General features: G+C 43.3%; 3 protein-coding genes across 3 annotated transcripts; 1 reads left to right on the plus strand and 2 right to left on the minus strand.

Moving 5' to 3' along the window:
- Positions 1-2,317: 2,317 nt before the first annotated feature.
- On the minus strand, positions 2,318-8,337 carry LOC6534940. The gene is made up of 3 exons (XM_002095574.4): positions 8,048-8,337; positions 6,343-6,483; positions 2,318-3,556 (listed from the first exon to the last, which is right to left on the minus strand). Exons 1-3 carry the CDS (start codon positions 8,057-8,059, stop codon positions 2,435-2,437), a joined length of 1,275 nt encoding a protein of 424 aa, XP_002095610.1. The 5' UTR covers positions 8,060-8,337; the 3' UTR covers positions 2,318-2,434.
- Positions 8,338-9,055: 718 nt separating this feature from the next.
- On the minus strand, positions 9,056-9,850 carry LOC6539691 (adult-specific cuticular protein ACP-20). The gene has a single exon (XM_002086541.4). It carries the CDS (start codon positions 9,801-9,803, stop codon positions 9,216-9,218), a length of 588 nt encoding a protein of 195 aa, XP_002086577.2. The 5' UTR covers positions 9,804-9,850; the 3' UTR covers positions 9,056-9,215.
- A 1,328-nt stretch (positions 9,851-11,178) lies between these two features.
- LOC6534942 (histidine-rich glycoprotein) lies at positions 11,179-11,975 on the plus strand. Its single transcript, XM_002095576.3, has one exon. The coding sequence runs from the start codon at positions 11,220-11,222 to the stop codon at positions 11,844-11,846; it is 627 nt and encodes a 208-aa protein (XP_002095612.1). The 5' UTR covers positions 11,179-11,219; the 3' UTR covers positions 11,847-11,975.
- The last annotated feature ends 5,788 nt before the right edge of the window (positions 11,976-17,763 follow it).

Raw genomic sequence — 17,763 nt, forward strand, 5'->3', positions numbered from 1 at the left:
CATTCAAGGTGGTAAGCCGGATATAACAACTGTACTCAACTTCATTTATAAAGCATACCAACGGGGGCGGTTTTATTCAAAAGCGCCTGGCATATTATAGAATTATATGTTTTTAAAAGTGTGGCTCGTGGTTCTGCTCCCATACAGCTCTCCTTAAACATCAACCCCCTTAAACATCGCAGATCGACCGGGCGTCATAAACATTTGTCATAATTAACACAGATCAGGCACTAGCATTCCTAATGAACGCTCTGATGCAGTGGCCCTCCCACCAGCGAATGGCTGACCCCTCGGCTAATCCAATTTGGCTAATCTCATGCATAACTAGTTCGACCGCAGATCGAGTATTCTAATGACGGGTGCAATTTTAGTTCTGATTTCAATTTTAATGATTCGATTTCGAATGCCAGTCTGAAAACTGGTACTTTTTGTCAACGCAGATCGTTGCGTATGGCATTGACTTGGATTTTCTTGCGATTTTGGTGCATAACTTGAAGTGTCGACCTGCGAACAGGGAGCAAAGTGTCCACCGTGTCGATCAAAGAGAAGAGGGCGATTTGAGAAGTAGTGACTGATAGATATATACAAATCGCTCCCACATGGGGATTCTAGGCGAACCAGTTCGGATCCAAAGTACTGTGGCTGTGGTGGCAATAAAAATCGATGCTCATAAACGGAGATCGATGCAGAATCACTTAGCGCGGTTTTAATCGCGTGAGAATGCCTGAAAACCGCCCGAGTGCAACAGATTCTCAGGTTTCACTTCAAAAGACTGAGCTGAAAGCGATTGCAGAGGCGTTTCGCAGCGCTCCCAATTAAATAATTTACAATTTTCTAGATTAGGCGCCGCCTCCGACCAACGACATTGAACGTAGTCAGGGGCTATGAGTCAGATCTGCGTTCATATATCTCGTACCCGAGACTCTTGAGACTTAGATCCGGTTTGGCTTGGGGCTTGGGGCTTGCCGGAGTCGTCGGTGGAAAAGCTGGCTCGCTGACACGCACGCTGTTTAAGGAGAGGATCCCTCCCCGCGGCCGAGAACGCTGGCCAAAAGCAATTAGCGGCCCAAACAAATGTGAGAGACAATTCTCAGAAGTGCCTATGCATTGCAATCGCATAATTCGCTGTCAAATCGCACGCGTTTTCCAGGCATACCCTTGCGAGGGGTGTTCGCAATTTTATTGGCCCGGCTGGCCGAGTTTTATGCTTAGAAGATCCGTAAATGGCTTACTTTAACAAGACTTAATATATAAAATAAGTTTTTAATTGCCTGCTGACATGCTGGGACTGCTTAATTTTAGACTGGTTAAATTTCTTAATTAATACTTTAAAAGATTGAACAAATTCGTATACTTATCTTATTGTATTCTATTGTATTATTCTGGTATTTATTAACATATTTGAATTATGCTTCAGTTATGTCCTGAACATAACAAAGAATAATAATTATATAAAGCAATCAACATCCAAATATGTATTAAAATAAAGCGATGATTCCATGAGATTTTTACCCTCGAAAAATCATTTCTTCTCGGCTCCTGATCGGGGTATTTGTTAAGTAGGGTATTTGTAGCCTTTACTTAACTTGCAGTCATTTTTGGGGCGTTTTCGAAGTTGCGTTGTCGGCTTGAAATAATTAATGCGAACTGGTGTTAATTTATGGTTGTCGCTTTCTGCGCTGCAATGGCAACATTGCGTGGCATAATCACAAAACTCAATTGGAGGTTGGGCACTGACAGAGGGATCAGAAGTCGGCGATCTCTGGCTGCTTGTTAGCGATTTCCTGTCAACCCACGAATTTTCTGGCTCATTGTGTATCTCAGCCCGAGTTCTATGATTTATGGTGGAAAATCGCCAGCAAGTGCACATTTGATTCCGCAACTGATGGTGCTGATCATTACTTACCATGTCAAGGAGTGTTGCCATTTTTTGAAAACAGTCCGCGGTAAAATTATCATTTACAAATTTATGGGAAGATTGTTAGTTTTGAACGTTAACGTAGCTCGCAGCTTTTTACCATTTGATTTACTTATCAGGCTCTATATTCCGCAAAAGTGAGATACAAAATGTTTATAATATTACAAAAAAATATTTCATAATAGTTAATATAAAATATTCTATCTTTGATTACTATCCTGATTCGTTGTTGTGTGAAAAATATCGGAACACCGATATTTTGAATGGTTGGGCATCATAACTTTCCCTTATTATAAACATTTCCCATATAGGATAACTAACAATTCTAATTTTTTCCACATAAGACAATAAAATTCTTTTAGACCTCGGCCATATTTACTTTCCATAAAAAAGTGTAAGTTTTTGGACATTTTTTATTAGACAAACAATTTCTAAACATTACATGACTAAGCAAATAAATTAATTATAGAACGAACAAAATAAATAAAGATGGGAGGCACTCTTAACCCTAGACTCCTAGACTCCTTCCAAGGTGCGATAGCTGCCGGAATCGAAGCTGTGACCGCCCGCATACATGGGAACCATGTGCTTCTTGTCCTTGCGCACCATGTTCTGGACCAGAGTGGCCGACGCCGCGCCCTGTTCGTCCTCCTCGAAGTCCTCAAACTCCTCCTCTAGGCTCTTTGGGAACAGAACCGGCCCGGACTTTTCGGGTCTATGGACGCGTGGCTTCTGCTTGGGATGCTGGGGCCGCAGCTTCTTGGGCTTGCGGTGGAAGTAGCTGGAGTAATCGGGTCGGGAGTAGGACTTGGACACCCCCTTGTACTTGTAGTGCTTCAAGCCCGGAGTGGTGTGGACCACCTTCTTCTGGTGAACGTGGTTGGAAATGCTCTCGGGGATGCTGACCCTGGGCTTTGAGGGTGAGAAACTAGTGTGCAGCGATTGCTGGGGAAGGGAAGGCTTGTGTATGTAGTTGTGGGGTATCTCCTTGGGCTTGTAGTGCTCGTAGAAATGGGAGTGTGCCGGGGATGCTGTGGTGTAATGGGGTCGGTACTCCTTGGGCTCATTCACAATCACCGCCTTCCAATCGCCCTCCTGCACCGCGTAAGTGGGGTGAAGTTTCTGCGAGTAGTCCTCTAACTTATGGGCAGCGGCTATTTGCTTGTAGTAAGTATCCCTGGCCTGCTGCAGACGGTCCCTGATGCCCGGATCCATGTCCATGGGCACCTGCTTGATCCTGGCGTGCGGCTTGATCTCAATCAAGCTCGGGATCTTCGGATGGGAGTGAGTCAAGTCCTCGATGGGTCTCTTCAGAGGCTTGATGTCTGAGCTGAGCACAATGTGCTCCTGATCCTTACTGTAGTGGTTGATCTTTGACTGCGAGGTGTCATCGTTAACGTGGTTGCTGCCCTCCGGGCTCTCTGTGATGGGATGCGAATTGGCCCCCACTGTCTTCACAATCGCATTGAATCCCTTCTTGGCATCTGCTGTGTAGTGCACCGTTCGTATGGAGCCGTCTGGTTCCAGTATGCTGTAGTGACCCTTGACCCCATCGCCATCGCGGGACTCCCACTGGGATTTCACATCCCCGGTGTGCAGATCCTTGACCCCGTAGCTGAATGCGTAGCCCGGATGCTCCTGAAACGAATAATTTGATATGAATAAAAAGGCGCTGGCTTTAAAAACGCCACGAAAACGCGTACGTCTGTAATGGGCTTCAACCGCACCCAAAATTCGTACACGAACTATTCGAAACCCCAATGGCTATGTCAACGTCTGTAGAACTTTATATGTTTTCACGTCGACCAGCAAAAAAATGCCAAAAAATGAAACAAATGCAACTTTTTTGTGTCAAGGCAAAAACGCGTGCTGTGCACAGTTTGAAGGCAATTGGAGGAGGCCCCTGGGTTGGGATTTTTATTTTCGATTCTTGGGGGTTTGTGTATTCTTTTGATCTGCAGCCGACACTTAAACTTTTAATTAGGAGGGCAGCTTAACCCTAGAAAGGAAAATCCAAATTGTTATATAAAATTAGGGATATTTTTAATGCATATTACAGCTTTTTCCCACAAGGGTTTTGTGGAGCTCAAACGCTTTTAATTTAATTGGCTTTATCATTTTTGATAATAATAGTGTTAAATGCAAATGACTAGTTTAAACCGAAATGACATTCTAGATAGGTATTTATAGCCTTACTGCCACGCATTAACCCCATAAAGCTAGCCACTAGCGTACCAAAAATTTACATAAATTCAATTAATATAAAATGTAGAGCATTCGTTGTCACTTGGACACGTTTGTTTTATGACTATGCTGCTGCTCGTGTTTTCCCCTTCTTTTCTGGCACCTTCAGTATTTCCACGGCAAATTGCAAAAGTTTTTCGCATGCTTGGCGCTGGCTTCAATTAAGCGCAGACGTCCATAAATGGCCACGCACACAGACGCTGGCTGCCTAATCTTTTCCATTTCTTGGCCGACTTGCAGTAGTGGCTTAAATAATGGCTAACTGCTAACTATTGGTTACCTTTCGGCTGCTGCTGCTGCTGGTGCTGCTGCTGTTGCTACCTATCAATTTTAACTCCCCGCTCCGCTGTCGCTGTCCGGACGAAACAAATGATTACAAGCGAGTGTAACTTGAGCGGCAGCCGTCGCACGCATGTCCCTCTACGCAAGCCACAGTGGAGCTTTGCTATAGGGAAAAAACCTTAGGAAGGCATTGAAATGGCAAATGAGGTTCTAGTTACTAGCTTTCTTAATGGCGGATTACGTTATATAACTTTCAAAATTATTTATATATAATATGTAAGTTAATATGAGCTGCTTGAATTACAATTTATGCAATCAAAATGTTTGCGATTTTTTTATATCTATAACTGCGTGGCGGAAAAGCGCCTAAATTTACAATTAAATATATATATATTGAATATAAGTTCCACTAATCGACGCCACACTGCGCGTTATAAATATATATATCTGAGAGCCTGGATATATGGTGGCTTTAATAAGAGTTGCATAAGGCGGCGCGCTGGCGCAGTGGTGGCCACCCAAAGAGATCATTGGGAGCAGCGGCCGCGGTTGGTGGCCAATTTCGCAGGCAACTTTGTGGGTGCGTGTGAACTTTAACTCATAAATTTATGGGTGACCAATTTATGATTTGACTAACTGGCTAGCTGGGCGTATGCGCAATCGCTTCGCTGCGCTCCACAATTAAATGCAAATTACGCATACGCCGCGTTGTCAACATTTTGACAACAAATCGCCCGACAGATCGTGGGAGCACACAGCGCCGATTCAAATCAAAAATTTGTGACAGAGGCGACAGTTCCAAAGGCGTTTACCCGTCGAAGCGACCGACAGACAGACGGACAGACAGCATGGAAAACATTTTAACATTTTTCGAAAACGCACCTTGTCGCCGGCCCGAAAACCGATACAAAAGAAAAGAATTCAATCTCGCCTTCGGGCCACCTTTCGCTTAACTTGGCCCGTAGGTGCAGCAGCCACAAGCTGCGTTATATAGCCATATATGGCGCCCCCGATCGTGTGTGCACGCAAAACGCATTTTCGCATTTTCGCAGTTTCGCTTTTTCGCGATCTTGCCATTTTGGCTACCTGCCAGCTTCTACCACTTAACCCCCTGGATTCCCCTGAGGAAAAAAGACAATGGACTGGAAGTCAGGTCGGGCTAGCAAGTTGATTTATGTGGGCGTCGGTGGAGGCGGCTGTAGCCATCGAAAGATACAGTACTGAACATTCTGCAGTCGCACGACAACATTCACTTTCAATGGCGGAAAATGCGTTTTCACGATCGCAAGATTAGCAAAATATTTATGCGTGCGCGAGGGGACTCCGACTTAAACTGCTTTGATGTAGTAATCCGGACCTGGTTCCGCTCTACTTTCTGATAGATCGATCAAATTCGTAATTAATTGTGAGCCGTCAGATGATTTATTTGATTTAAAAGTGCTCTAACGATCGATTTTGCGGACAGCTGTCCAATGTTATTACCCCAAAAAGCTTTTTTCTGGTAATAATTTTTGTCTAAGGCCATTAATTAAATTATTGGTGTGCGTTACGAAATTTTTAAATTATTAACAATGGGGGTATATCTTGTAAAATTGTAATTTATTTCAAAGCATGGTTCATGAAAAAATACTTCTGGGTTACAAAATTAATGATTCCGTAGTTCCTCTTAAAAAATATAGAAATGGCAAATTTGTATAAGTTGGCAGAATCGGAAAAAATAAGTTGTTGAGTTATTTTATGGGTTATGGTTACAGGTTAGTTACAATTGTAGTTACAATAAATACATAGTTGTTCCCCTTTTGCATTATTTTCCCAATCTATTTGTAAAAGTGCGTTTACTTAGGCTTAAAGCATGCAATGGAGTTACTTTTCCATTTTTTGTGGACTCGCTTACTTACATATTGCGGGGCGTATTCCATGGTTTCGTCATCGTCATCGGCGACCACAACAGGTGCACCGCCCCTAACCGCCCCGATGGGCGGGGGGCGTGTCCCCAGGCAGATCAAAGCAAGCAGGATGGGCGGCAAATGGGTCGTTATCTGCAAAAAGGCATTTAAGCGGAATATGAATGCGTTTTTATCAATCGAGCGCTTAATAAACGGAGCGATAAAACGAGTTAAGCAAACACACCGAACAGTTAATAAATTGCCTACAAAATCATTACGCGAGCCCAGAGGAAAAGGAGAGCCAAAAATTAATTGACTAACGATCCGAGGAACGTGTTCGGGGATTGGCCGGGATCCCGATCCCAGACCATGTCATACAGCGTTGTGACAGTTGTCAAATGGTAATGGCAAATACACCTTGCATCCCGCAGTCCCAGCTCCAAAATTAGCCAGACAGACGAACGGACGGACAGACATACGGACACCGGGCACATTTGTACCGGGCATATGACAGCAAATGCCTGTCCAGCGAAAAGTTTTGGAGATTGATGGCTTTGCTTAAGACCAGTAGCCCAACTGAGCCCCGATCTCGATTTCAATTCGATTTGATTCGATTCGTTGGAAACGAAAAAACGGGTCTGACAGGATGGCAGGTACAATTCAATTTTCCCAATTGCAATTGCCCCGCATTTGTTTCTCTCCAAATTGCAAATATTTTTTGGACATTTTCGATTTTTGCTGCGATCTGCGAATTGCGAGATTGGCATGTGTCGCTGCTTTGGGGAGGTTTCGCTTTGGGTTGCTTTAATTAGCACACAGACGATGGCCATTCAAATCGCTGCCGGCAAGATTTGTCAAGAATGGCACGATCGGCATGCCAGTGGAATTGAGGCGAAGTCCGTTTCGGCATAGCTGTCATAGTTAAATGAAGTGTGTACTTACAAATCAGCAGGCACCAGTGTTCAAAACCTGTTAAAATGTTCATTTACAAAAAATCTTCAATTCAAAGCATCTTTTCTCTGGATTGTCTTTAAACTGAAATCCTCGATCGCATGTTATACTCTTACACCAATCAAAATAACTTTGCCTTCGCTTATATTAACAAAGTGGAATTAAACGAGAGAACAAATCAGGGTTACTGGAGCTAACGAAGTATGATCAATGTCATGAGGTATTTAATTCTTAATATTAATTTCGATCTCAGAAATTATATAAATAAGTGTGCTTTTTTTTAACTAAAAAAAATTATATGACAAACTAAAGACGCCTTGTGAACCGTACAACAAAATATAATATAATATATGGAAAGTAACACTTGTGATAGTATAAGGTTAGTCATTTTTCAATTTTAAAAGATGTTTCTATAGACGGAAGGTAAGCGTAATATTGTTAAAACAGAAACTGTGACTCATCTTGCAAGTACACAAACTATTATTTAGTTATTTCACTAAAATGTATTGCAGTCTTTAAACTTTTCCAATGCTGACAAGATAAAATATTTATTTGAATAAAGCTTATATCAAAATGGGAATATATAGTTTTAATTGTTCAATGCACAGAAGTTGTATTTGCATTCGTAGATATTTTTTAGACTTTCACTTAAAGTGAAAGTTTGCATTTCTTAGCTTTCGCTCTCGATTTCCAATTGCCAAAAAACTTGGATCAGCCGATAGCCAATTCCTAGCCTTCACCCACTGTCATTTTACTTAGCACTTACATAGAACCGCATGTCGCTTAAACACTCAACTCGAGTTATTCTGCGGAAATCGCGTCACAATTACACTGGCGTTTTAAAACGCTGACAAATCGCTCCTCTGCGATCCGCTGCCGTGGTCTCAATGTCAAGGACAAAAACGTAATTAAAGCGTTGGCGCGGCATTGCCAAAGTATTTATAGATGAAGACGAGGACCGGCACAAGGCACAACACTTCGGTTTCGATTCGCTTCGTTTTCCCGGCGACAAGATTTTCCGGCTTCACCGGTTTCACTTCCAACGTCCAATGCCCAATATCCAACGTCTAACATCCAACTTCCAAGTCCCCAGACGACAGACGCAACCAACTGCGATGAGCAGCACATTGCAGATTGCAGCTGCTTTGTCGCTTCCTAAGCTCGGTCTAATTGACAATTATTCGCCGTCCGGGAGCTCCTCGTTCCGAAACCCGTTTGAGCACCGATACCGCCAAGCTATCTATCCATAAATGTATGTTGTGCGAATTTATATATACATATATATATATATATAAGTATATGTCCCATGCTCCCCGATTTGGGCGCCCCAACTTTTGGTTTCAGGCGCCGCCGAGCGGCAAGTAAAAGTCGTCGTCGACGCTTCGCTGCAGCTGTCTAATGGCATTATAAAATTTATACCTGCCAGCATTACGTTTCGACTTTACATAAATTAATGGCGATTTGCTCTGCGAGTTTGTCGTGTCTCCACTTCGCCAGTTAATCCTGGTAATCCGTATCAAAATCAAGTGCTTGCGACCAAACAAGCGGCGTAGCTACAAATTTCGCATGGGAAAACTTCACAGAGTCTGGTACATCGAATGGCCAGGTAGGTCCACTTTTGACAACATTTCTATCCTTTTTCCGTATTCTAGTATTCTCATAGGGGATTTATGAACCTATTATATTTAGTAAATTCCATACGAGATTTATTGACCCATGATTTTACGTCTATAAGAAAATGTAATATAAAATTGGGGGATAAAAGCTTCCCTTCTTGATTATAAACAGCTACGCTTGTTTATTCCAATAAAATTATACATATGGTCAATACTACACGTGTAAAAATAAGCTTGCTTTAGTCAGGTAAGTTGGTTGCATTGTTAACTACTGTTGGTTTCAGATCGATTTCGTCGGGTAAGTCAGCATCTTGGTTCCTAGTGCAGCTGCTTCACGCTCACGTAGCTGCTGGCGTGGCCTCCGTGTCCGTATCCGTATCCGCCGTAGTGCGCCACATCGTGACCGTAGCCGTAGTCGGCGCCGTAGACATCGCCGTGTCCGTAGCCTTTGTGGTAGACCTGGGGGTGGTGGGCGTGGCCCAGCTTCTTCACCACGGCATTGAAGCCATTGTGGTCATCGGCGGTGTACTCCACCACTCGGGTGGTGCCATCGGATTCCTTGAGGGAGTAGCTGCCCTTCACCTTGTCGCCATCCCGCGTCTCCCACTGGCTCTTCTGGTCTCCGGTGTGCGCATCCTTGACGCCGTAGTCGAAGTGGTACTTGGGATAGTGGTAGGGCTCGTGCTTGTCGTATCCGTAGCCCGAGTGGCCGAGACTCGGATAGCCGTGTCCGTAGACGCCACCGTAGGCACTGACCACATCGTGATCGTATCCGTAGCCCAGGCTCTTGTGGACGGGTCCTTCGTGCTTGGTCACCGAGCTGTAACTGGTGGCATGTCCATGGGGAGCTGCCCAGCTGGATCCCACCAAAAGGGCAAACAACAGACCTCCGCAAATGGAATTCATATCAGTGTCAGTATCGATCACGTAATCGCTGTTTTCCAATCGGAACTTTGATGATGTCTGCTGGTTCTTGGGGTGCTCACCCAGACTTTATATAGCCATCGAAGACTCTGGGGCAACAAACCATCGGGTGGTCATTCTCTTGGCCACACCATTCACCAATCGAGCTAGCTGATTTGATAATTACCTCACTAATTCGTACTTATTATTATTGTTTCGGCCATTGAGCTCTATTGAAAATCCGCACATTTTATTTAAAGCTCAATCCGTTACCATTCTGATAGAAATAATTAATTATATTAGATCCGAAATGTTTTTGTTAGTTCTTTCGATGGGTTTGGCGTTTAGTCAAAGAGAAGGGAAAAACTAAGGCAAGAACTTATTGCTTAATTTACCAAAATAAATTATGATTGAGAATGTGAACTAGTGAAGGCTGCAGCTTTCGGTTGAAAGAAATAGGAAATGAAAATTCCCTTGCTGAATATCCACATAGACCCTACTTTTTTATAAACCTGTTAGTTGCAAAGTTTTTAAGTTAAGTGCTACTTGCTACTTTATAAATTAGCAAAGGCATTAGTTGCATATTTCATATAAGTGGTATGTGGTACAAAATAAAAAATGTATTTCTACTTTTAGAACTTGAACTTTAAGTAAATTAAGTTTTATATATGTCTGTTATTCCTACAAATAGCTAAACAATTTTCGCAATAAACGTGTTGAAAATAACACAAGCTAGGCATATCTGCTTACATTTACACGCATTTACAGTTTCCAACCGAAAAGTCTTTTAGCCTTGCAAGTTATAGGTATTGAAAATTATTATCGGTAAGTTAACACCAAATCGGAAGCTCTGGGTGCCCCACAGCAGACCCCCTGGGCAGAAACACCGACCGATTGGACCGATCGGTCCGCCCAACCCTGCCCTCCCCCTCTAGGCCCCTTACCACACCGCCCGTCTCAAGGTCATTTGGAGTGAAGTAGGCGAAAAAGAGGGTCCAACCGAAGAAACGCAGCGAGGCGAGGCGAGGCGCTATGGCTAAGCAATTTGAAAGCGGGCCACACTTGTTGATTGATTTCTAAGCAACAAAAACGAAAAGCGTTGCGTTTTTCAAGCATTTGAGCGATGTTCACGCCCCGTTTAATGGTGTTGTTGTTGCTGGCAAGTTTTAATTTGCCAATCGACCGCTCAAGATTATGAATACGAACGAGGAAAAATGAAAATTTGCACAAAAATTCGAAGCATTTTTTATACCCATTTTTGGGGCTCTTACTTTTTCTAGCCTATTTAGCCCCGAGTGTAAAATGTAATTAATCGATCCATAGAATGACCAGAAGTATAAAAGCATTGGGCATTGACTGGTGATCACAACAGTTTCAATCGCGATTTAGGCCAAGCAAGTCAATCAGAAACCAACGAAAATGGCCCACCAATTGAGCATCCTTTGCTGCGCACTCCTGGGCGTGGCTGCTGCTAGCTACATCCCTCATGGCGGATATAATCACGGACACGGAGTGGGCTACAGCATCCACACGCATCACGAGGCACCCAAGCAGTGGCACGATCACCTCCAGGGTCACCACCAATGGGTGGAGGCTCCAAAGGCCCACTCTTGGGGCACAGTTCAGGATCACCACCACCAGCAGTGGGCACCAGTCGCTTCGCACGACAGTCACAACCAGTGGAGCCACCACGAGGAGCCCCATCACCACCCCAAATACGAATTTAACTACGGAGTGAAGGACACCAAGACCGGAGACATCAAGCAGCAGTGGGAGACCCGGGATGGCGACAAGGTCAAGGGAGGCTACACCATGAAGGAGGCTGATGGACGCACCAGGATCGTTGAGTACACTGCCGACGCCCACAACGGATTCCAAGCAACTGTGAAGCATGTGGGCCACGCCAGTCCTTTGGAGCACAGCCACGCACATGGACATGGACATGGCCAGGAGTACGGACATGGACATGGTCACGCCACAAGCTACGTGGATGTCAAACAGGACACCAGCAGCAAGTGGGAGGACAAGAGCGGCAAGTGGTGGTAAAGGAGCTAAACAAACTGACTGACTGCAAGCGAATCGGACCGGCTTCATTATTGTAAATAATAACTTCAAAATTGTTAACTTAAATTGTAGGTAAATAAATCAAAGTGCAGAAAAAAGCTACATATCCAATCAGTTTACTACGTAAAGTTTTTACAATAGTTCTGGGTGTGAATGAGAGAAATATTCTGAAATGAGACAATCCCACCGACCACGAAAATAAATCTTAATTGAAGTGACTGCTATACATTCGTTACGGCGGAAGTGGAGGCCTCAGTGTCTCGCAGTCTTTTGTATCCCTGCTCACATATGGTTGTTCGAAAGATCTTCTCTCTTACTTTGCCTGGCATATGATCGGCCTTAAGCCGCCCACTCTCCAGATCCAGCTTTATCTTCATGGCTTTCATAAGAACGAATGCCATTGACATTTTTTCTGAACCCGCTTAGGTCTACGGAACATTTCTGCTATTATAAGTCTGCTGAGAAACCACTCCTGAAAAACTAAATCATTGCTTACTTTTCGATTAAATTGAGGAAAAAAGAAAGACCATAGGTAAATACCCTAGATCAGTAAAACTTCTCTAGTTTAGTCAGCTTAAATTGAACCTTTCTGTACGTGAAACTAAATTTAAATAAAGAGTATAATAAAACACATATATTTTGTTCTTCAAAATAATACCTCACGCCCATAAGAAGATTTCCTTATAAGTATAAAATAAACTATGAGACTTTGTAGCGCAGTGTAACATACATTATAAGTCTACTTTACATTACTTTTCGTCTAACAGAGTGTCTGCGAGTCACAAAATGAGACACCTAGCGGAAGTGTACAGAACTGCAAAGCACACTGCTTATCAGCCGGCCAAGCAGTTTATAACATGTAAAGCAGTTCATTCAGTATTCATTCGCGCCTTTTAATTAATTTAAAGCGAACTATTTGTGCTAGGCTCTAATGTTACATTTATCATCGGAAAACTATTCAGTTATATGAAATATTTGTCAATACCAGCTGCTTGTGTGTTTGGCAAGTTGAAAATAGGTGTCTTTAAAGCAACCGCGAATAAACTTTGTCATCTGGTCCACAGAATGATGGAATGCTGTCCAATGTAAGCCAGAGCATCTTGCCCTCGTCATATAAATTCATCAATTAAACATTAATTTATGCCGTGGAGCAAAGTTTTGCGGTCCCATAAATCTGAGAGGGCCGCTTGCCCAGAACGCAATCGCCGGAGTCGGTGGAAAACCGAGCTGAATGCCTGAGGTCAGGCATCCCGAGGTCCGAGATGATTGAAGTCGCCGCCCCGGGAAAATTCCACTTCCAATGCTCCGAGGATAAGACTGCCACCGAAATGTAAATGATGTTGAAACATTTATTGGTTACAGAGAGAAAATTTCGACGCCGTGATAGGCGACAAACTGTTGACAGTTTGGATCCCGATATGCCAGGGATATGCGGATTGCGGATTTATTTGCCGAGCCAGTGGTGGGGCATGTGTGCGGAGAATAGGGCGGCGGGAAAGGGCAAATCCTTCTTCGGACCTTTGGCTCATAATTTGCAGCTGCTTCACACACCGTCCAGTTGGGGCCCTCTACTCCAATTTTTCGCCTTTATATGGTTTCATTAAAAATGCAAATGAGCACTGGAGATTGCAATCGCGGTCGGCAACCAGGTGGGGTCAACACGAAAAAAAAAACCGATAAACAGAAAGGAAAGCTCACACAAAGACCGAAACGCAGACGGGAAATTTATGCCAAGGGTTCAGGGACAGAAATTTATTGTTTCCATCGAGGTGTATCGACTATGAAGCTGCTCATCTTCTGATGTTATCATTTGTTTTAATGTCAAGAATTTGGACTCATCCACTCAAATGGGGTAAAACTTTCAGCAGAAAACAGTTTACAGTTTTATCTATTTATCCTGCATAATTATCACAGCATTCCGCTAAGAACTGTTTCATAAGTAAGGTCACCAGACTCATCAGAAAAATGTAGTTTAACTCAAAACCAACTAATTTTTTATTCCTTATTTACTTGTCAGCAACAACGAAAATGTAAAAATATGTTAACAGTTCATTGATTTGGTTTGTTTTCTGCGAGGGACGTATCAGATCTTCCAGCTAGCTCCAGTTTCTCGCGGTGCATCCCAATTGCATTCTTTTCGTAATATAGTGCTGTTTCCCCTTTTCCAACTTTTTGTTGTCGCTTGGCCAAAGGCGTTCGCCAGACTCAGAATGGAAAAAACTGAAACAGAGACGGAAAAGAAGGAAAAGCAGCTCGAAAGCCGAATTAAATCGTCGAAAGTTCAAAATGAATGAAAAGCAGCTAGCGACGAATAAATGAATGAAACGAAAATGAATCCCGAAGGGAGTATTTGGGGTGTCGGCGAGGAGTGGAAAAGAGCAGCGCCTGGAAATACCGTTTCCCCCTTTGTGTCGCCTCCTGCTTTCAGTTTTCAGTTTTCAGTTTTCCGCCGACCATCCTGCCCTGTTGTTATGACAGGAGGGGCTTAGGAGTTCAGGGTGTGCGGGAAAGTTTTGCCTGATTTCGGCGCCGCTCAAAGTATAATAATGTGACCCGGCGATCCCATAGTGCTGTCATAGGTTTCATATTTTATTGCTAGCTACGGGTTCTCAAAGCAGAATTTTCGATGAGTTCTAAAAGAGTGCAACATTTCCAATTAGAAGGAAATATTGTTTTGTTGTTCTGATTTTGGTATTTTGTAAATTCCTAGTCGTGGAAAACTACTATATGATCTCATGCTTACACTCATACTTTATTTATATTGGCAATTTTTTTCGGAAGCTCCTTATCTTAAGCTAGAAGTTTTAATGAAGCTTTATTTTATATTATACATATTTCACTTTTTTGTTTGTGTACACATACTATGTATAACTTACAATTACAAGACTATTAGTGAATAAAATATAGTATCGTATGATAATTTTAATATGAATTTGAGGTTTACACTTATGTGAATAAATAATAACAATATCTTCTGGGTCTGAGCTTGTAGCACATCCTAATACTTATATTTATGTACAATTTCTGCTCTCGAATTTTCGGCATCACTGCCGCCTTGCCGCGAAGTAGGCGTGGTCAGGCGTGGCCCGGTGGAAAAGTGCATCATGGTGGCTAGCGCTGCTTCAAGTGCACACTTTCTCATGGCTTAGCACTTTGCAGCATGCCTCGTTGGCTTTTCCAGAGCGTCAGTGGGAGCGGGAAGCGGGGGAGTGGAAAGGGGCGGGGAGCGAGGCTTATGCAACAAATAATTTAATTTTATGCTGCATACAAAAAGGCGCAACTGGCAAACGAATGAACGAGCGGGGAGGCGAAACGACAACGGAAATGCCACTTTACGGCCTGTTTGACGGAAAAGTGGACGTTAAGTTGTGAATATGATGATGGAGATGAAGAAAGTTGATGATGATGAGCACGATTATGGCCACGAACGGACCCGCCGGCTGGCCGAGAGCAACAAGCAGCGTTCTGAATTATGGCGCATACGCCCCGTGGGACGAAAGGACGAATGGACGAAAGGCTCGCAAAACGGCAACGAGGTCAGCCCATAAACTGGCCTAAATGTCACATCAACTGAAGACGTCCTATGAGCGAACGGGAAGTGACATCAAAACGAAGGATTAGGACATAAAAGTGACCCCATTAATTTTTGCGCTCGATCTTCATCCGAATGACTGCCTGGTAAAGGTTGTATATCGCTTATGGACTTGGCGAAACGATACTAGTGCTTATCGCCATGTGGTAATGTTTATAATTGACTTATAATTATTTCCGTCCTTAAAACGGCAAGTTACACATTTTACATACACCTATTTACTCTCTCCCTCTTCTAGAAAACACACATATCATCGCTAATTGGTGACCTCCTTAGCGAGACTGTCGTGAATTGCCTTCCCTACACAAAAAGCCATCCACTTACCACTAACCCAGTACCAAGGACCCAGGACCCAGGAGCTCCCACAGAAGCAGCAGACTGCCCAGGATTTCACGCCCCTTTGAGCAGCAGACAAATATCTTAATAAAGCCGAGGTCGGCAATCAAATAGTTGAAGCGCAAAATATAAAACACAAAATATGATTAACATATCGGATCCAGCAGCAGCGTTTTGCCAACGCAGACACAAAAAAGGCTTTACATGATTGGGTTTGGACCAACAAATAAAAGGAAAAAGGCAAAGGATAACGAAGCGTGGAATTTGGGTTTGAAAGGCCAAAACTGACCGCCTCATAAATTGCAAAAACAACACCAGCAACAGCAGCAATATTAATACGAAATTCAACGAACGAAACGGATCAACAAATGAGCAAATATCAAAACCTATAAAACCATTTAGCCAGATGAGCGTGAAATTCCGAGCATTTTTTTGGGGATTTGTGATCCACTTTAAACGTGGCACAGTGGAAAGTGGGGTGGTGTGGGGTTGTGTTTTGCAGCGAAGAATGGCCACAAATTTTGCAACAACTGTGCGGCATTTTATGAGTTTGCCACACCCACACACCCACACATACACATACACACATGCTCAACAATGGCAGGCAGTCATGACACTTCTGGGCCAGCGTTAAATAACATTTAAACAGAGGCACAGGACACGTACAAAGCGTACAAAGCAGGGGCGGCGGCGGGGAGGAGCGGCAGATGGAAGGATGTGGCCATGGATGTGGCGTAGAAGGATGCGGGTGCACTGGCAAAAAAGCTTTCCCCTTCGTAGTTGGGACGATAAGATTGAAGTGATTTTTGAAAGATCTAGGTGGATTTGTCAACAATTGTGGAACTCAATGATAAATATACCCACGACTTTATTATGTACATGTTTTTTTGAAACAATATCAAAATACAATATAAAACAATATCTCTCAAGTGCTAGTCACTCATAAGTACACAATTCATTTTACTGTTGAGTAAACTCATTTCTAGGAAGTATCAGAGAGCTCAAATAGTTCGACTAGATATTTCTTCCGGTGGCCGGGCAAACATGACAGAAGAAGGCTTTGCCAAAGCAGCACCAGAAACATTGGCTACAGTTTTCGGCGGTTACCCTGGACTCCGGCGACCACTCCTCTGCTCCGGATGCGTGGTACTTTGGCCTGTCCAGCTGCTGTTCTGACTTGTCCTGGCTGCTTATGACGGCGGGAATTAAATTTCATTTAATGTGCCGAAACTTTCCACATAGATATACTATATACCATACACACACATGTGACGGTGGTGGTGGTTGTGGCGGTGGCGTCTGTGGCATTTTATGATAACAAAACCAGGTCAAAGTGGACCTGCTGGTCAGCTGCCAGTCCGCAACTCCCCTGCCACTTGGCTCTGCAGTCGAAAAAATATGATTATTTTCCGCAATTAACCCGAAATTACATATATTTATACACTGTGTCTGCACAGATTTGGCTTGAAGGTCATCCTCGTTGGCCATTAAAAATGGTTTAATTATAGGCCGAACAGATGTTGTTCGAAGACGGAAGAAAACTTTTGCTAATGGGAATTGCTCACACTTATGGGGGAGATTAGGGCTATTCCGATAAATCATTTCGTAATTTCTAAGAAATTGATAAGAAATGGGATAACCTTCATTGGGCGGGAAAAAGTGGATTTTTGATTTTATTCGCTTATTATATATTCGCCACAAATCCTCTTTGCATTTCAATGCTCTTAATGCCCAGACGGCAAAACCCCGCCAACTTGATTTTTATCCCCTTAATTTGTATATAGAAGTACCATTAAGTGTTTCGGCTTAGTCAGCCTCAAAGATCTGACCCACTTCTTCCCTTTTTTTTTTTCATCCATGAATCCCCCCGTCAAGGAAAATATTATTTGGCCAGGTAGCTGCAGCGACGGTATTAAAAAGGAAATTCCACAAAGCAGCTCGCAAAATGGCCCACTTAACGCTTGACTAGGC

The sequence above is a fragment of the Drosophila yakuba genome, chromosome 3L (assembly GCF_016746365.2).
Source record: "Drosophila yakuba strain Tai18E2 chromosome 3L, Prin_Dyak_Tai18E2_2.1, whole genome shotgun sequence".
Taxonomy (NCBI): Eukaryota; Metazoa; Arthropoda; class Insecta; order Diptera; family Drosophilidae; genus Drosophila; species Drosophila yakuba.

What these genes read in the sequence shown, in the direction of transcription:
- LOC6539691 (XM_002086541.4), bottom strand. Translation starts at nt 9,803, where the DNA reads ATGAATTCCATTTGCGGAGGTCTGTTGTTTGCCCTTTTGGTGGGATCC.
- LOC6534940 (XM_002095574.4), bottom strand. An exon ending in TGGAATACGCCCCGCAATAT is followed by an intron (nt 3,557 to 6,342) that starts GTAAGTAAGCGA and finishes TATTCGTTTCAG; the next exon opens with GAGCATCCGGGCTACGCATT.
- LOC6534942 (XM_002095576.3), top strand. Translation starts at nt 11,220, where the DNA reads ATGGCCCACCAATTGAGCATCCTTTGCTGCGCACTCCTGGGCGTGGCT.